This window comes from Myotis nattereri (genome assembly GCF_964212035.1).
Source record: "Myotis nattereri genome assembly, chromosome: 1".
Taxonomy (NCBI): Eukaryota; Metazoa; Chordata; class Mammalia; order Chiroptera; family Vespertilionidae; genus Myotis; species Myotis nattereri.
In genome coordinates, this window is record NC_138075.1 from 12,289,671 (window position 1) to 12,309,223 (window position 19,553).

At 46.6% G+C, this 19,553-nt stretch overlaps 1 protein-coding gene and 1 long non-coding RNA gene across 4 annotated transcripts in view; one reads left to right on the forward strand and one right to left on the reverse strand.

Moving 5' to 3' along the window:
- Positions 1-19,553, forward strand: part of FOXN3 (forkhead box N3) — a 273,689-nt gene that overhangs the window by 96,845 nt on the left and 157,291 nt on the right. For all 3 annotated transcript variants that reach the window (XM_081099677.1, XM_081099676.1, XM_081099675.1), the window contains one exon: positions 13,309-13,445. In XM_081099677.1, coding sequence (XP_080955803.1) covers positions 13,309-13,445 — 137 coding nt within the window. The remainder of the gene's footprint in view (positions 1-13,308; positions 13,446-19,553) is intronic.
- LOC308525015 lies at positions 3,933-13,820 on the reverse strand. The gene is made up of 5 exons (XR_013996440.1): positions 13,616-13,820; positions 10,667-10,806; positions 9,247-9,337; positions 4,288-4,431; positions 3,933-4,071 (listed from the first exon to the last, which is right to left on the reverse strand). It is a non-coding gene; the product is annotated as an uncharacterized lncRNA (long non-coding RNA).

Consider the following 19,553-nt stretch of genomic DNA (forward strand, 5'->3'; position numbering starts at 1 on the left):
TTCTCAGATTCCTTCACTGAGTTGTTCAGGGCCACCTGAGGTATTTGATCGCCCTTTGAAATTTGCTATGCAAACGGAAAAGTGACGTTTTGTCTGCAGTTGGTCACGTGCCAGCAACGCAGATACAGACTCATAATATTCATAGTAACTTTTGACTTTGTTTTTTATTGGACATGAATGGTTAAAGAAAGTGTGTGTGTGTGTGTGTGTGTGTGTGTGTGAGAGAGAGAGAGAGAGAGAGAAAGCATTTGTATGCATGCTCCTGTGTGTGTGTGTGTGTGTGTGTGTGTGTGTGTGTGTGTGTAAGAAAGCATTTGTATGCATGCTCCCATGTAAGGATGTACGTTACTTAGTATTAGTCCGTGGTCGGCAAACTGCGGCTCGTGAGCCACATGCGGCTCGTTGGCCCCTTGAGTGTGGCTCTTCCTAAGCCTTAGGAGTACCCTAATTAAGTTAATAACAATGTACCTACCTGTATAGTTTAAGTTTAAAAAATTTGGCTCTCAAAAGAAATTTCAATCGTCGTACTGTTGGTATTTGGCTCTGTTGACTAATGAGTTTGCCGACCACTGGTCTAGGTGATCCAGGAATCAGTGGTGCTTTGACTTGGAGAGCCGCGTGTTGCAGTTTCATGCAGTTGGCTGCCTACCTGATAATAGTGTTTGTCACAGACTCTTGTTTTGATGGTGAGGATTAGAGGTTCCTGAGCCAAGACAGGTTGCATTTGATCTTAGGCAAGTTCCTTAACCTGTCTGAACGTTAACTGCCTTATCTGTAGGGTCAGAATACTACCTACCTGGTGGGTTTGTTGGGAGAATGAAACGAATTAGTGCACAAAGGATGGCTAGGCTAGTGCCCGGCATAGGCTCAGGCCTCAGTTAATGTTAATGGTTATTGCTGTTGCTTCTGTTACCGTCTCTACTACTATGTCTGTGTGCACCTTGAGTTCCAAGTTGGACTGACTTTTAGGCCAGGTGACTCAGCACTGTACTGAGTTGAGGTGTCTTGTGTGTGAGATTTCCGTGGGTAATTGAGGGCTGGCTGTGTTTGGAAACCTGAATTAATCATAGGGGCAGGGTGTGCGAGTGTGGTTGGTAGGTATCCCCGTGTGTTCCTGGACAACGCACCCGAATTTCCTGTCTGTCTCTCCCCCAGGGGAGATCCGGCCACAGCAGTTCTTACCGAGATCTGGTTCAGGGCTAATGAAATGCCGATCAGGGTGCTCTTACACGTTCGCCGAAACGTGCAGTGTAGAGTGTTGTTAAGCTGGAGACTTCCCCCTACGCCGTGTAATCAGGTAACTCGTCACCCCTGGCGGACTCTCGCTCTGGCAGTCCTCTTGTTTGCCGTCGTGTCGCCGTGTGTAATTGTCAGTTATTAATCAACCTGATGAGTTTCTGGTTGACTCCCTGGAGGGGTGTTCTTTGTGCTCTGCGCCTCAGGTTGCAGGGAGTTCTCAGGTGAGCTGAGAAGTGTCCGGTCACAGATGTGTTGTCTCAGGTGCCCCGTGGCCCACTAACAATCTTCTAGGTCACTGGGCTTGTGGCCCTGGCGAATCCCCATAGTGACCAGTGCTCCGTTGTGGCACTGGCCTTCCCAGGTGACACACATCACCTTGTCACTCACACTCAGCAATCTGCTGGATAGATGTGCAATTACTGAGGTTGGCAGCTCCCTCCTTTTGCAGGACCACACAGAAACCGTTTGTGATGATGAGATTGAGGACTAATCTAAATTGCTTTTTTAAAAATTGTTATTTTTTTTTTTAATTTTTTAGAGAGAAAGGGAGAGGGAGAGAAACATTGATGTGAGAGTGAAATATCAATTGGCTGCCTCCTGCATGCCCCCTACCAGGGATCAAGCCCATAACCCGGGCATGGGACAATGCTCAACCACTGACCCACACTGGCCAGGGCTAAATTGCCTCTTAAATACTCTGAAAGGAGTATTTAAGGGCCTCCAGGAGAGTCAGTGTGGGGCCAGGAGGGGAGGGCTTAGTCGCCATGGTGCCACGGCTGCAGGCAGCTGCTGGAGTCACTCAGGCTTCCACCCAGGTTTTCCTGTGCTCTCACGTGTCCTCAGGTTCAGGTCAGCTAGTCTTTTTGGGGAGACTGTTCACTTGAACTTTCCCTTGGTCCCCTGAGCATTAGTCACAGGATTAGTTCATCCTCGGACTCCACCTCCCTTTCCTCTCACCATCTCTCTCTCTCCGTTTGCCTGGAGCATGATGAAGCCTGTGGTGAGTTCTGGATTTTTTTCTTCACTCATCTCCCTCCCCCAACAAATTCGGCCCCACCCTCTGCTCCCAAGGGCTCGGTCCATAGCTTGGCCAGCATCTGCCAGAACTGAAGAGGAATCCATCACACTTACAATGCCATGTGGGCATGTCGCTTCCCCCACTCGGATCAGGGATGGTTTCAGGGTTGTCTTCGTAGCAGAAGCCACAGTGTCGGGGTCCAGGCGGTGCTCAAACCCCATTTGTAGAAAGGTCTCCTTTGCTGCTGGAACATTTGTGCTGACTTTGGGGGTGCTATCAAGGCAATCTCTCCCTGCGAGGGGCTCCCGCTGGTTACAGCCAGAGGCTGGGGAGTCCCACACCAGGGCCTGCAGGGGGAGTGGCTGACGGTTGGTCCCATGGCCGGTGGTCCCTCCTTACAGAGTAAGCAAGTTGACACCCAGTGTGCATGTTGTACTGGGAGAGAGGGTCTTTGTGATTTTTTTTTTTTAAGTAAATGACCATAACTCCGGCTCCGTATGCTCACACCCTGTAACTGTAACTTTTGCCTGGCCAACAAATATGTGCCACTTAGATAAGATCCTATTGGGACATTTAAAAATACATGAGTAACTACGGACAACCAGCAGATAAAGTGGCAGTAGGTGGGCCAGTGGTAATCCAACCAAGGCCGCCTCTGCCTTCAGACCACATGCGCTTATTACCCTCCATAAAACGTTATTGCGCTAATTATCACTGAGGCATCTGAACCTAAAGGAAGTGGAGGGGCTGGGAGAGGCCAGGTTCAGTCCAGAGCCTGAGCTGCCTGTCCCCTTCCCCTCTTCGCTTCCTTTACTGTGTTTATAAAAGTCCTTTCCTGGGTCTTGAACTTCTAAAATAACTGAGTTTTTGTTTCTGACAATGTAATGAATGTTGAATTTTATCTCCTCTCATGTCTAGGAGCTTTAAGTCAGTTTGCTTTTTGAAGAAAAAAAGAAAAAGCACGTAAGAGGCGATTTAATAATGTCTTTAATTCTACCGTGTGTCCTTGAAATTTGCTTAATGCAATTTTAACTTTAAGACTGTTACTAAAACATTTCAAAAAAGGATTATATCCACATTTCAGACAACTTTATCACATCATTGTACATTCCTCTTTCATGGATGATAAATAAAACCTTCAATTTGCATATCTTTGTTTCTGTAATAAAGTTATTGGCAGTTTAAATGGTCACGGAGGATTTATTTTTCTATCCATATGCCCTGTGGGAGTGTGTGTGTGGGGGGTGCCATGCCATAGCTTGAATTCATCTGAGAAATGCAAGTCTCAGACCATGGCTGGTAGGAGAGGTGTATAAAAGCACCCAGTTTCTTACACTTCCTGTGTGCTCTGAGTGTCTGGGAAAAATTTAAACGTCTTTGTATCTATACTCTTTCTCGGCCTGCACAGTAATACTGGTGAGGTTTCAGACAGAGGAGAATAGTGACCCTTCCTTGCCAAAGGCCCCCAAAGGACAGGTTTGCGAACCTAAATTGGGAGAATCCAGGTTGGATAAGTGCAGTGATTTTAGAGATGCCAACTCTTTGGCCTTCAGACTTGGAGTATGAGGGCACCTGTGCGTCTCTGTGTGAGTTCCGTTGCTTTATTAGCACTTACGAGTGTAGAGCTTGACAAGATTCATAAGTAAATATATTTTAGTTGTTTGATTATTTTATTACCGATCGTTGGTAGCGCACTAGCCCTTGACCGCCTCTGGCAGTTGGAGAACAGCAGTCTAGAGCAGCGGTGGCCAAGTGGTGGTCCGCGGACACTGGTGGTCCGGTCTGTGAGGTCCAAAAGGTTGGCGACCACTGGTCTAGAGAGTACATAAGAGAACTCGTTTCAACCCAAACACACACCTACTAGCTCCCCAGTTGACATGCTTCAGACTTGGGGCCCTACCCCCAATCCCGTGGAAATCACATCCCTGGGTGCCCGAGGGCAGAGACAGAACAAGGCTGCTGCAAATAGTGGGGAAAGGGTAGTCACTAATGAACTGGTTTTCCCTCGCATTCCCCTCCTCCAACCTCACCAGGCCAGGTTCCTCCCAGAGGTCGAGTTGGTTTTAGGCAAAAGCGCTATGGTGCTGTAACGTCTTCACGGAGCTCACGTGCCTGAATATTGTACCAGTGACATGCTCATCATGATTTCCATCTTTATCGCTGTTAGAACACAGCTGTAGAAGAATAGCAAGGCTGTTTCAGAAGAAGGCGATTTCTGTATCTGATGTTCAGAGGACCCGTTGGGAGTGAGCTAGAAACCCTCAGCGACTGGTTATCAGGGGCTCTGTACCCAGCGAGCTGCGGCCTGTCCTCCTGCCTGCAGGCCCCTCCCACCCCCAACAGCTGGTGGTAGACTGAGGACACTGGGCCAGGGTCCGAGAGACGTTCCTGCCTGGACCAGGGGTAGGATTTCTCCTTTCCATTCCTCTTGCTACTTTTGGGTGAGGGGGGCGGGGGTGTCTATAAGAGCAGAGTGGGACATTTATTTAAAACACTGCAAATGGTTGTTAGGAACTTCCAACCGTATGGAGTGACTTCTTTTGAAATCTTTCCTTTTGGAGTAACTGTCTATTTTGTTCTGGAAAAAGAATATTGATGTATCTAGAAAAAAATTCTTTGTGATCAGTTTATTTTTCTCTCCTTTTCTTTCACGTACTTGGCTATTCTTCAGGTCATTTTCATAATATTTTTAAAATTTAAAAATTCCCCCTGATATCTTTATAGACTATAAATTTCAGGATGTTAGGACAAAAAGTGCCTTTAGGAATCACTCACCTGCCAAGTGTGTTATAGTTATATGATGCCAGGGTCATCCATTAGAATAAATTTTTATTGTCCTAGGTTGGTTCCTCCCCTTCTCACATCCCCCCTCCTCAGTATCACCCAGCTTCTCATGTGACTTCTTTTGACAGAGAGAATTAAATTGTTGACCTGCCTTTCAGATGCTGGGTATGGTGCTAGATTAGATGCATTCTGTTCATGATCACACTTAAGCCCAACATGACGTGGACATGGTAGTGTGACCTCTAGCATACAGGTGAAGGAACTGCCGGGCAGCTGTGTTGACAAGGACCATTCAGGTTGGCCCCTTTGTTGCTTGGGGATGCATTCTGGAATTTGGGGACGCATTCTGGAATTCTTGGGAAAGCCCTGGCACTGCCTCTGTCGTGGGCACCTTTGCCTCTCACCATCTAGCGAGGCCCGGGGAACAGGAGCCTGAAGGAACGAGATTCTCTAGATGGGGTTTGGTAGGAAGGTAAGAGGAGGTGCAGTGGGGACATCTCTGGCAGGCTGTGTATTCCAGCGAGGCATGCCCAGGTGGGAGCTGGCGGGTGCCCTTAACGGGAGTGTGGGCATTGCGTGCGCCCACAGGAGGTGCGTGTGGGAGCGCATGCGTGCATAGCCTTAACACCTCGCTGTCTGTCCCGCAGGGCTCATCTCTTCCCTCTTGTTTCCCTGTGACCTTCTGGCCAGCTCGTGCAGTCACTGCAGTTGTTTGTTGCTTATCTTCCTCTGGAGGCTCTGCCCCCTCCCATCCTTTGTGTCCTGATGGCCTGCCCAGCACCCCATACTCCCTTAGCTCCCTCCAAGTGTTACTACAAGCATTGTTAAATGACTGGCTTCAGAGTGGGGCCCAAGGAAGTGTGAATGGGTTTTTGACCCATTGAAGTCTGGGTTCTTGCCCACCCCTCCTCCATTCCCCCATTCCTCCTCCTCTTCCTCTCTTTCTCCTGTTTGCCAGCTTGGGCCGGAGGAGCCAGTTCCCAGCAGAGGAGGAGCCAGCTGCAGGGGAGGGGGCAGTCTTGGGAGCTGAACTAGGCAGGACCGGGTGTGGGGGTGAAGCAGGGCGCCTCTCGGGGACTAGCTAGGTATCCACAGTGGAACAGACCTGGCTGTTTCCAGGAGATTTAGCCTGCCTTCCAGATCCTGGGAAAACCTGTGTCTTGGCTAGAAAGGCAACTGCAGAATCAGCAGCTCGGGGCCTCCTGCCTACACAGCTACAAGTGTCCTGGTGCGAGTGACTGGACGTAATTCCGGTTTCCACGTGAGCCCACGGAACCCAGAGGGAACAGAAGAGCGGCCTCAGAGGGCAGCCCTCCCCGCTCCAGGACCCCTTTTCTCTAAGGCTGCTCCTTCTGCCTGCCCCAACTCTGCCCAGCGAAAGCTCTAAATTTGCTCTTCTCCGCCCTGCCCCAGGGCAGTGTGGAGGCCGAGCCTCTCCACTTAGGGAGGGGGTGGCAGGGACCACAGGGCCCTGGGCACCCAGGAGGCCTTGATGCCAGAAGCGACTCCAAGCATGGCTTCCTCAAAGTCTCATCCCTCCTGGCTTCTCAGGGACCAGGTGTCACTTTGTTTTATTTTCATCCTTCCATTTTCACCTCCATCTTAGTGTATCCGATAACAGAACGCTTCCTTTGGACCAAGGAAAGTAGCGTCAGACAGTGGAAAACAAAAGTTTTGCGTGGTTCTTTTTTTTCCCCGATGAAATCTGCATCATTTCACCGTTTGACAAGTACTGCTGCTACAGGGCAGGGCGGCCTGGCCGGAGCTCAGTGTCAAGGAAAGCTGGCTGTTCCATATCTTTATCCTCACCATAAAGAGAGCAGTATTTGTTGAGCTCCTGACGTGTGTGTGCCGAAGACAGTATCATCTGATTTAATCCTCACAACAGTCCTATGAGGCAGGTATCACTATATCCCTGCCCTTTTACAGATGAGGAAACTGGGGCTCAGAGCAGGTAAGTAACTCGCCCAAGGTCGCACAGCTGGGAAATTGAAACACAGCTTGGTCCCAGGTCTCCCTGACTCCAGTTCCATGTCAACCTAGTAAGGGCTATCCCTGGAAAGCTCAGTAATTTGCTTCACTGCCCTTACAGATGCACGGAACTGGCCAAGAACAGGAAAACGGCAGTGTGGGGCAGCTTGGAGGGCGCTGGAGAAATGCAGGCTCATGAATACCAATTAACCTATTGGAACATGCTCAGTGCATAGAGTTAAGAGCCTATGGGATGATTTAATCTAATTTATAGATGAGGAAGCCAACCCAGAGAGGTCGATAAACTGCACATACACTGTGATTTCAGAAGGCAGTGACATGAGGTGTAGCTCAACTCATCATCCACTGTTATTACCGGTGGGCTCCCTCATTCCATTCTGTGTCTATACCTCCTGTGTACCTCCAAACCCCCAGCGGTCCCCCTTTCCTGCCTTGGAGCTCTTGACTTAGATCCTCATTGGCACCCTCTTGCGAATCCCACAGGACCCATTCCAGCTCTCCCAGCCCCTGCAGACCCCTTACCTGGTTTTAGGGCCCCAGCACTGCAGGAGCTCTGAATCTGAACTCTGGGTTTGCGTGTGGAAGCTGAGGACAGGGGCAGTGAAGGCTGGACTGTGGTTTTGAAAATACAGTGTCTGGAAGCACAGCCTTGTCTATTAGTTTACGTTTGTGGCTGCTTTTGTGCTCCAGGGCAGAGCTGAGTAGTTGCGACAGAGACCATATGGCCCACAAAATCTCAAGTATTTACTCTGACCCTTTAAGAAAAAGTTTACCAACTCCCACTGTAGAGCAACCAGCTGATGTTGAACCTCTAAAGCCAGACTGCCTCAGACCTCCCTCTGTAGGTTCAGGAGCTCTTCCTGTAAAGATTGGGATCGCCAAGGGCACAGCAGAGGGGGAAGAGGTGGCGGATGTCCAGCAAGTTCTTTCGATTTCCTGGGTCATTCTTTTTTGTTGTTAATCCTCCCTTGAGGATATTTCTCCATTGATTTTTTTTTTTTAAGAGAGAGTAGAAGGGAGAGGGAGAGACGGAGAGAAACATCGATGTGAGAGAGAGAGACATCGATTGGTTGCCTCCACCACATGCCCCGATGGGGCAGGGGGATCTAACCTGCAATGGAGGTACGTGCCCTTGACCAGAATTGAACTTGAGACCCTTCAGTCTGTGCGCTGACACTCTATCCACTGAGCCAAACCGGCCAGGGCCATCAGTCATTCTTAATACATCAGCGTCTCAAAGCTTGTATGTTCCAATGAGCCCTGAATTTTCCCCTTTCCCTATCTTTGATCCACTGCGTTGCTCAAACCAAAGACATACTCTTTTCTTTTTCTTTTTCTTTACCTGCCACATTTTCTTTAACTTCTAATCCATCACCAGCTCCCGTTGGTTCTCCAGAGCCCACCCAGAAGCTGTCCTCTCTTCTCCATCTCCCCTGCTCTGACCGCCGCCATGGCTGGATGGAGGCCTCGGCTCCTAGCAGCTCCTGTCTTTCAGTTCGTCTCCCTCTGTATTTTCTTCACAGGAGCCATTACGGGCTGTCATGGTCTTGCATAGTTTTTTCTCTTTACTCTCCCCTCCCCCCTCTAGAATCCAGGCTTCAGGAGAGTGCACCTGTTTGTCCTGTTCTGCATTCACTAACGTGTCCCCACGTTGCCTGGCACATCCTGGGTGCCTTATGTATGAGGGGATGGATGAGGTGGTTGGTGTGGGAAACACCCTCAGAAATGACATATCAGAAACATCAAAAGGGATGGTTTCAAATTTGCCAAGAACATGTATCCAGCTCCCTGCTCCATTCTGATGTGGGTCCTGCCCCCTTTCCCCCTTCCCCAAGCACAGCCCCGCCCTGCATGGGGTGTCACGTTGAAAGAGCCCTTCATTATTGCTGGACGTGGGCCTTATCCCCTAACAAGTGACAAAAAGAAAAACATGGGAACCGTTGTCCTCGGCCAGTGTTTGCCACACTTTTGGAACCTAGATTCCTAGAAGTGTATGTTACCCTGTGATCCATGTGCACCTGTGTACATGTGTACACACTTACACGTTTCACAAAATACTACTCACTCCAGGCATTTTCTAGTCTAGTCTATTTGGTTCTGTTCTGTTCCATTAAAACAGTGCCGGCTGTTAACCCATTACATGGATTTCATGACCCGTTCGTGTGTCATGTCCTCAGTTTGTGAACAGTGTTTAAGTTACGGTCAGAACTCACCACCTGGAGGAGACCCCAAACGAAGACGATGCCAGGCAAACCGCCAGGTGCTGCCATGCAGGTCCACGAGCTGCCGGAGACGGCCCTGGGTCTAGCGCGCTCAGGAAAAATGAAAGTCACTATAGAGGTTAGATTGAGGATTTGATTTAGTTGTTGTTCTTATCTCTCTCTTTTTTAAACTATTTCTCACTAATCAGTTCTACAATATCGACTCTTCGTGTGTGTGTGTGTGTGTGTGTGTGTGTGTGTGTGTGTTTTCCCTCTTATGTACTGATGTTTTTATTGCTAACAGGGAGTTGTCTGCTATTCCCCAGGTGTTTTTTAGTTAAAAAACAAAAATGGTTGGCTCCTTCATATCTTATTACTCATTTACCCCCTTTACTTTTTACATTAGTTTTTTTCAAACTGTGTGTAAAATATATATTTATATAATGTTTATATATTATATAATATGTATTTATATAATATATTTATATAATATTTATATATATATACACACACATATATATATAACGTGAAAGTGTATTTATGAATGAAGATCTTTCTTCCCTTATGATTTTGAATTCCTTAACATTCAATGAAACATGACCCACACAGTTATGGTAAAAAAAAAAAAAAAAAACCAACACAACCACCCATATTATTTAGATAAGATGCAGATACCTCTGAAAGCTCTTACTCTCAAACATACTGCACAACTGTAATAAAATTATAGCCTTTTCCCCTCCATTAAATGTAATTTTTCCTGACCTAAGAAATGAGCATTTTCTCCTGCATGTTTCCATCTGAAATGTTTTCAAGTCAACCTTCCTACAATTTTGAACCCTAGCATGAAACCAAGGAGAAGGCTTGTAAATAAGACCCAGTCATTCCTGCTTTCTGCTGTTCGCTCTCCGTTGTCAGGTCATTGGCAGGATTGACGAGATTGACAGTGATGCCCTGGGTGGGTCCTGAAGAGGTGCTGCTTTTGTTTAGTTTTGGCTCTTTGGAAATTCTGAGATCCTGAAATTAGTGACTGGTCTGTAAACACCTATCAGGTTTTCTGGCCCCTCTCACTATAAAATGCAGGACTTGACCAAGGTAGACACCGTTATGATCCAAAGCCCAGGCCGATGGCTGCATTGAATGAATGAACTATGACTATGCCCTGACCAAGTCTGCAATTAAACCTCAGCTTGATGATCACTGTACAAAGATTGGGCCAAAGAAAACTTCCAGCAGCTAGGTTACTGTGAGCCAGAATTGGCTTCCTGGGCAAGGGAGAGGTGCAGTAGAGGAGACATGGAGTGAGGGGTGCATAGAAGGCTGATGTAATAATAGAGGGGGCGCGGGGGGGGGGTGGGGGCGCGGAGAGAGGATCTGAGAGAGTAGGAAAGCTCCAAGTGAATTTCTTAAACTACACCCATAAGTAGGCTGTTACCTTCTCCTGCCACCAGCTTGCTGGAGGCCCCGCCCACTGCCACTGGCAGTGTTTGGTGCTGCTTTCATGATGGACGGGTTTGGGGGAATCGGATGTGATTTACTGAAAGACATTGCACAGCCAGCTCTGCTCTCTTCCTTCTGTCAGAAAAGAGATGGTCATGACGTCGTCACCATTTATTGGGACCTGCAGGTGCTGCCCCTGTTCTAGGTGTTTCACAAACCATCGCTGGCCTCCACCAGTCTCTCGGGCCTTTATTCTGCCAACAAGGAAGCCAAGGCTTTCTGTGGGACCATGGCTTGCTCAGGGCCGCACAGGAAATGTCGGGCTCCAGAATTTCTGTTTTTATTGTAACTCCGCCCGCTTCTTGCACCTAGGTCAGTTACCTTGTGAAACGTTACCCCCACCCCAGCCCACCCCCATCCTGTGGTCTTCCCATTTGGTTTGTAAATAGTGTGGTAGTATAATCAACAAGCTTCTTAGGTCAGGATTAGGAGAAACCACATTCTTGGCCTATTGTTATTTCCCTGGGAGGGTCCATTGTCCTTCCTTGCTGGGTCATGTTTTTTCCCTGTAAGATTAACGGCCTAACTCTGAAAGCCACTGGGTTCCCAGGGCTCAGATCACCTCTCTGCAAAAATGGTTGGGCTGCATGTGAGCCCGGGCCCTCCAGGTAGCTGGTTTGGGGCCTTGTGTTCAAGTGTATCAGAAAGGCAGGTCCCACGGGGCTCCCCATGGGTCTTGGATGCGGTCATGGCAGGACCCCACTGCGCAGGAGTTGCTGGCTCTTGGGGGCTTTTGTGCTTTGCTTGACATTATCCACATTCGGTAGTTATGGTCTACCCTGCCCCCTCTCTTCCTCCACATCCCGTAGCTTTTCGCTTTCTTCTAAAAAGCGAGTTGAGTACGTCTTTTCCAAAGAAAAGAACAGAGGGTCCACAGTAGATCATTTGGTGGCCTAACTGCTTTAACCATAAAGCCGCCTCAGTTCCCTGCACTCAAAGCATGTCAGACCCGTGGCCGGCGGGCCACATACCTCGTTTGTGGCCCACCAGCCGTGAGTTTGACATGCATGCTCTGGGCTTGGAAATGGACACATGAAAGAAAAGGCCAAAGGGATGTTGGATTTTCCCAAGTTGAAATCTTTGGCATCTTTACACAGCGGGGTGATTGAACTGGGAACGTGGGTCTGACGGACCTGTGTTTGGGGTCAGGGCTGCGCCTGGGAGCGGGTGACTGGGGTGGCGGGCTCCCGCTTCTGACCTTGGCCTTGAGCAGTTCCCTGCCCTCAGCCCACCAGCAAGAGTTAATTGCGGCTCCCCTGCTTGCTGATGGTGCTGCTAGTAAAGAATTCTAATGCATTCTGTGAATAAGTTTGTAAGGAAATGATTTGGTGAACTGACTGAAATACACATATTTTTAAGCTTCTTTAAAGATTTTCAGACTCACTTATTTTCCTCAGAGATTTTCTTGGGCTCCCCCACCCACTCCCCAGTAATAGTTAAGCAGTTTTCTTGTTTGCTCTCTAAATCTTCCTGGAGTACAATAGTTCTGAAAATAAGAAAGTCCGTTGGCTGGAAACATGGGGTGGGCATGGGTTTATGTAATTTGACTTCTTTTCTCTCCAAATCAGTAAATATTTACAAATGACCTTATCAAACAGCCCGGGTACATTCGGTCACTTGAAAGCAGGCGGAGCAGGACTGCCCATCGGCCAGCTGCCAGTCCCATGGGCCTCGCGGGAGAGACTTTTTTTTTTTTTTTTTTAAATAAAACGCCGTCCACAGACCAAAAGCCTCCCACAGAAAGTGGGCCTCAGCAAGTCTTTCTCATTCCATGTAACCAGTTTTATAAAATTTGCATTTTAAAGTTGGACTTCTAAAGACAACCCCGTTAGGCCTGGAGCAGAGCGCAGGGAACAGAGGAATCTGGAGATAAATGCAGGCTGGCTTAGGTTTACCGCAGCCCCGGTTCTTCTGTTTCTCGGGGGAGAATTACAGAATTCCACTTCAAGCTTAAATGTCATACTTTTGCGAGTTAGTAGGAAAAAAGGAGCAGATTACTTTTCTGGCTTGCAAAATAGTACCGTGTAACAGGGTTTAAAAACAACAACAATTCTTGTTTTTCTAAAGCGGAGATGGAGAGGCATCCTTAGCCCACGTTTTCTTTCCCTGTTTCAAATCTGACATTTAAAATTCGTTTTTAGAAGAGAATGAATACGTGTTCTTCAAAGTTGACACTGAAAAATAGTAAAGAAATCTAAGTGTTTTTGGCCGTTAAGATATGAACACGACAATATTACTGTCTCAGCCTCACCTGGTAATAACATGTTCATTTTGTCTGTCAGACTTCACACGAGTTAAACTGAAGCGCAGGTTCTGGTTTCTGTTGTCCGAGTATAATTATAATACTACGGTATTTACGGCTGGCAAACAGTTGACAAATAAGTGAGAGAGGCTTTCAAAAAATAAGTGAATAATAGTAGCTATATATCTACTTCATGCAAAGTAATATTTTCTGTACTACTCACTTTTGTATATTAATTTTCTTAAATAAGTAACGATGATAATAGCTACACATCTACTTTATGCAAAATAATACCTTCTGTACTAATCACTGTTGTATTTTCATTTTCTTTGCAGAGTATTGGGAAAGGGTCATTGTGGTGCATAGACCCGGAGTATAGACAAAATCTAATTCAGGCTTTGAAAAAGACACCTTATCACCCACACCCTCATGTGTTCAATACACCTCCCGCCTCTCCTCAGGCATATCAAAGGTAAGCAATTCAGATTTACTTTTTTTGTGTCTACTGAAGTTGCCTTATATTGGCAGAGAGCGGCGGTGAAACTAATTTAATAGACTGCATGCTTTTAAAATTAGGCAAATGAGAAAGAGAGAAAGTCTTATCGGAGGTACCTCTGCTGTTGTGTTTCTTGCAAACCTTACCGCTTTTGCTGCTTTGGAGGAATGGGTTTTCCGAAGGCTGCAGGGTGGATGAGAGACTGCCTTCCAGGGTAGAAACATATACCAGGAAAAGTTGACAGCTCTGACTTCTCAGCATGCCACAGTTTGTTGGAATAAAAGTACAGAATGAGCTGCGTAGGGGAGTCTGTCTTCCCGTCCTCTGACCGGAGTGCCTACAGCGTCCACTGCAGGACTCACCCCACTATTGTCGTTCTGGTCGCCATGTGGATGGGCTCCCGAGTGACGGTTCTGTTGTGGTTACTTGGTGTTTGCCTCTTCAAAGCCAAGCACAGAGAACCATGGATACATCTGTTCCCCTTCACATGCCCATTTGTGTTGCGGCAAGGAGGTCCCCGGTGCCGTTTCTACAAAGATATAAGTGGAGGGGAGATGTGTATGTAGCTTGCTACTTTTCAAAGAAGTGTGATTAGTGTTAGATTGTGTGTGTTTTTTAAAGCCACCTAGAACAGAACCAACTTTTAAAATTGATTTTATCTTACATAGTGCTTGGCTTTGAAATAGAGCCCTCAATCCCACAGAAAGAATAATTTATTTATTTTTATCCTCACCCGAGGACATTTTTCCATTGATACTTAGAGAGAGTGGAAGAGAGAGGGAAAGACAGGGAGAAACATCGATGTGAGAGAAACACACCAATTGGTTGCCTTCCACATGAGCCCCGACCAGGGCCCGGGCTGACCGAGGTATGGGCCCTTGACCGGAATCGAACCCGGGACCCTTCAGTCCACAGGCTGATGCTCTATCCACTGAGCCAAACCAGCTAGGTCAGTGGTCGGCAAACTGCGGCCCCTTGAGTGTGGCTCTTCCACAAAATACCATGTGCGGGCGCGCACGTGCGATTGAAACTTCGTGGCCACACTCAAGGGGCCAAAGAGCCGCATGTGGCTCGCGAGCCGCAGTTTGCCGACCACTGAGCTAGGGTAAAAGAATAATTTTTAATGTCTAGTAATGTTTCTGTTGTGACCATCCAGCGAAGAGAAATTATCCTTGGACTGCGGGTTTATGTCAATGAGAAATGGCGTGACTTCATAGATTTCAGCAGTTTTGTGGTCCATGGCTCCTGCAGATCCTTTCTCTAGCCTTGTGCTCTGCAGAAAGGAGCAGGGGGATGCTCGGAAACGGCGTTAATGAAGTTCCTGCGCATCTCAGTTGAGAGCATTCCATCACAGGGGTAGACAATCAGTCTTCAGCAAGAGACGGGGAGGAACAGCTGGGCTCTCTGAGAAGACTGCTGTATGTCTGCTTTTGCTAGGCGATTAGCGTGATGGTATCCATAGCAACCAGAGCGTCTCCATAGTAACGCGTAGCCGAGACAGGTGCAGTTGCATCACAAGGCTGTTTGTTGCCTGGCAAAAGGACAGGCCATTAGTACTTAGATATACGCTGTTGCCTTAGAAACAAATAACCTAACATAGCAACTACAGTAGGTTTGAAAGATTTGGGAGGGGAAGAAATGGTTGTAGCAGCTTCTGTCTGTGTTCATAAAAATCAGCGGAAGCATACTTGATTGGAAATGACAACTTGAGGTCACAGAGCTGTCGGAGATAGAATGGGATTTTCCAGAGCAACCCAGCCAACGTTGTAGAAACATCCAGAAGGACAGAGCCATATGCCTGGTTCTCTTCTGGTGGCTGTAGCCACTCCTGAAATCTGGAAGGGAACTAGGATCAGAGTGGAGAATCGCCGACATACAGGGTTGGTGGGGGAGGAGATGACACCAGGTATTGGAATATTTCCCAGATTCTCTTGTTCCTTTGTCATTCTACTCTCCCTACCCTCCAGACCTCACAGAATACTCCTTCCTCTATTCCCCACCTTGGACCTCGGAAGTATTTCATATCCTTCGGCTGCTGGGGGAAGTTAAGACCATTAAGTGTTATTCACTGGGTCATATCGTTGGTTCATTTAGACCAGTGTTTTGTTGCCAAGCGTGACCCAAGGGAAACATGGTAATTATTTAATAATTTGAAGGATTATAGCAGAGCTCTGGGGGTTGCAGGAGGGATGCACACTCAGGCGAGGCTTCCCGAGCTGGCCCGAGCCTAATGACTTCATTAGATTTTTAACGTAGGCATAAAAATGCAGACGAACCAGAGCTTTGTTAATGAAAATGATTCCAAACAATTACTCCAGATTCTGTACTGTCACCGCCAGCACCTTGTCCCCCAGTTGACTGAAGAAAGAAAAAAGTTCCCATATTTACCCACCCCGGTACTTGGATTTCACCTCCATGAAGGTCACTGGATGTGGTGTGAGGTAACAGATCAGATTCTAACCGGCCTCTTCCATGTCTTAACTCTGTAAGAGCAAGTCACTTCTCTTTCCTGAGGACTGAAAGCCATTCGTGGGAGAGCTTAGGGTACTAAATACTGGATGACTGTACGATATTTGTATGACTTCTAATGAGGTGGTATTCAGCTCCATTCTAAGCCTCTGGCCACTTGTTGACGTGACTTAGGGAAGATGGAAATGGAGCAAAGTGAGTCATTAAACAGCGACCAGAAATGCCAACCAGACATGGCATGGCTGGGTCTCCTGTGTCAGCTCCGTGCAGGCTTGCTGTGCAGGGCACCTGGGAAATGCTCAGCATTCACGGAGCTGGTACTTAGCATGTTGAAGATGGTGATTACGCTAGATGGGTGGTTATTGCTTGTACTCGCAGGTGTGCTTGGCAGGGAGCGCTCTGAGCCGAGCTGCAGGTGGCCAAACATTCTGCAGGGGAAAGGAGGGATCTGAAAACGCTGCCCCCACACTCTGTTCATGTCCGAAGTGCGTGCTCTCATTGCCTATGTACTCTTAGATGGTTGTTAGGACGTTCCTGCTGCTTTTGATACCACATTTATGCATTGTTTTTCATGGGAATGCAGAGTTCAATGACATTAGCTCCTTATTAGGTTGCAAAGGCTGCCATGGCAAAGCAACAGCTGAGTAACAACAGGCATTCATTTTCTTTCCCTTCTGGAGGCTAGAAGGTCAAGATCAAGGTGTCAGCAAGCTTGACTCCTTCTGAGGGCACATCTGCTGTTTTGCTGGCATTTTTTGACATTCGTTGGCCTGAAAAAGCATCACCCGGATATTCACGTGGTGCCCTGCTGGTGTGCTGTCGGTGCCCAAATTCCCACCTTTTGTAAGAACACTGTTCGTATTGAACGAGGGGCCCACCCTTACCCCAGTATGACCTCATTTTAGTAATTACATCTCCAGTGACTCCATTTCAAATCAGGTCATATTCTCAGGTGCTGGTAGCCAGAACTTGAACATGAATTGGGGGAGATGGACACAATTCAACCCAAAAAAGCCCTTTTTTAAAGTAAGGCATTTTGCTGATAAAAAACATGGAGGAGAAGAAAGTAATGAAATGTTCAAAAACAAAAGGATGGGGCATGTCAGAGGGATACCAGAGCCAACCTGAAATTGCTCCCAATGGCCAAAACTGGGACAAGAAAACAAATAACATAGCATTGGGTTGTAACCAAAAATCCTCCTATATAATAAAAGGCTAATATGCAAAGTGTCCACTCGGGAGTTTGACCGGGAGACTGGGAGTTCGATCACTCTCCCTGACGTGCGCTAATCACACACAGGAGGCGGCGCAGAACGAAGATAGGCCCCAATTGGCCCTGATCGCCAGCCAGGCCTTAGGGACCCTACCCATGCATGAATTTTGTGCACTGAGCCTCTAGTCTATATATATAATAGGCTAAGTAACCGGTTGTATGTCCGATGTGCACTGGCAATTTAAAAATATTTCTTCTAATTAATTTCCTTTTAATGTGCATGAATTCATTCACCGGGCCACTAGTATGAAATAAATATCTCTGCGTCCACACTACTATAAACAAATGACTGACTGATTAGCTGTAGAGACAAATTTCCCCTACAGAAAAATTCAGATAAGTTAGGTAGGCACTCCTCCATTCCAGGAGTTAGAGCTTAACCTTTACAGTATTAGAGCAACACCCTGTAAATAGCAGATATCCCATACCAATCTTCATGACAACAGATTGCTTTAAAAAGGCACGTACGTATGTGCATCGTATGTGATACCTTCACTGGTATAGGCACCGATCCAAAATCAGTTTATTGAAAAAGCACTTTAATCATCTCTCAGCACAGGTGGTAACAGGTTTTACAAATTAATCAAACAGCATGGTTTGTAGTTTCCTGGATGGTCAGTTTTCAGAGAAGGGAAATTTAATGAAATCCATCTAATTTGGGAGACAGCTCAGCATCTCAGAAGCCTCTGGTCTGTGGGTCTGTGTGATGGGTCGGCCACAATTGGGCTCTAGATGACCATAAACCCTGACTGAGGAGACTCCCCTCCCTCACCCCATTAAACCTTCCATTTGTTGTTTCAATATCTTCCCCCTAATAATGACAGACGATTTTATAGTTTGTGTAAAGTATAGTGACCTAACATGTACGAAGTTAGAGAAATCCATAAGACTGTTGTTTGATCATCTAGATCTAAAAATTGATTTCTTGGATGACTTCAAGGTTTGCTGAATCAAAACATTTCAAGAAAGTTTCTGTTGCTCTCACTTTTATTTATTTATTTTTTTGGTAAAGAAATTTTGGACATTTAAACTTATCATTTAGCTCTTTATGCCTCTCTTTGCTTCTTCTGAGCAATTTAATGGGCCGCAAAAATAAAGAAAGAAGTAAGTAAATACCACCTCTCCAAAGATTTAGCCTTTCAGATATTGAGGGCCTTTGTGAAAAGGGCTGATTTTAGTGCTGACTCAGCAAAAGATTCTAGTTTATCCTGCTTGCCTTTCTGTTCATGTGCTGTGAGTTTATTCTTTAAAACTCTTTCAATGCCTGTGTAGCAGAGTAATACCACTAAGAAGGTAGAAATTGTAGAGTGGTCAGTATACAGTTGCATTAATGACATCTTCAGATTCCTCAGCAGGTAACTAAGCTTTGGCCCAAGGAGTGAACTGATAATGGCGATGGGGGGCGGGGAATGGGAGGGGGTAGGGAAGGTGAGATGTGTGGGGAGCTCATCCTTTTAGACAATTAGACGATTAGAAAGTCCTCAGAATGTTAAGCTTGTTAATCCCCCCACTAAAATGCTGAATTTGCACAGAGCAAGTAATCCGTTGCTTGGGTAACATCCAGTAATTTTTTTTTTACCTTTTAAGACATCTGTCATTTCAGTTATTCAAAGTGGTGTGCATTTAATAGTTGCCAGAAAAACTGCAGGGCCACAAGAAAGTCGGTGTTCACCTGCATTGAAGGCGTTTGTTAGATTGTTGTGTCATTGCAAGTTTTCATTCAGTCAAGCATAAAGGGCTGTGAGGATTTAGGCTAGTTGCATCATTATTACACCACTTACTAGTATATTTACTTGTAAGCAACAGATGTGATGGAAACTATAAATAGTTTTTTAAATGAGTCTCATGTTCAATACACCTACTTGTGTAAGTTTAATTAAAAAGGGTGAGGCAGCCCTGGCAGGATGCTCAGTGGTTGGAGTGTCATCCTGTACACCAAAAAGCTGCAGGTTCGATTCCCAGTCAGAGCACATACCTAGGTTGAGGGGTTCTATCCTCTGTCAGGGAAGGTATGGGAGGCAACCGATCAATGTTTCTCTTTCCCTTCCTCTTTCTCAAAAATCAATAAAACATATCCTCCGGTATTTAAAATTAATTAATTAGTTAATTAATTAATTAAAATGGTGAGGTAGTACATATTTTGAATGAGTATGCTTAAGCTGCTAGAATAATTTTGCTTCGAATAATTTTTTAAAGAATGTTAACTTTTTGCCCTAACTGGTTTGGCTCAGTGGATAGAGCGTCAGCCTGCGGACTGAAAGGTCCTGGGTTTGGTTCCAGTCAAGGGCATGTACCTTGGTTGCGGGCACTTCCCTCGTAGCGGGTGTGCAGGAGGCAGCTGA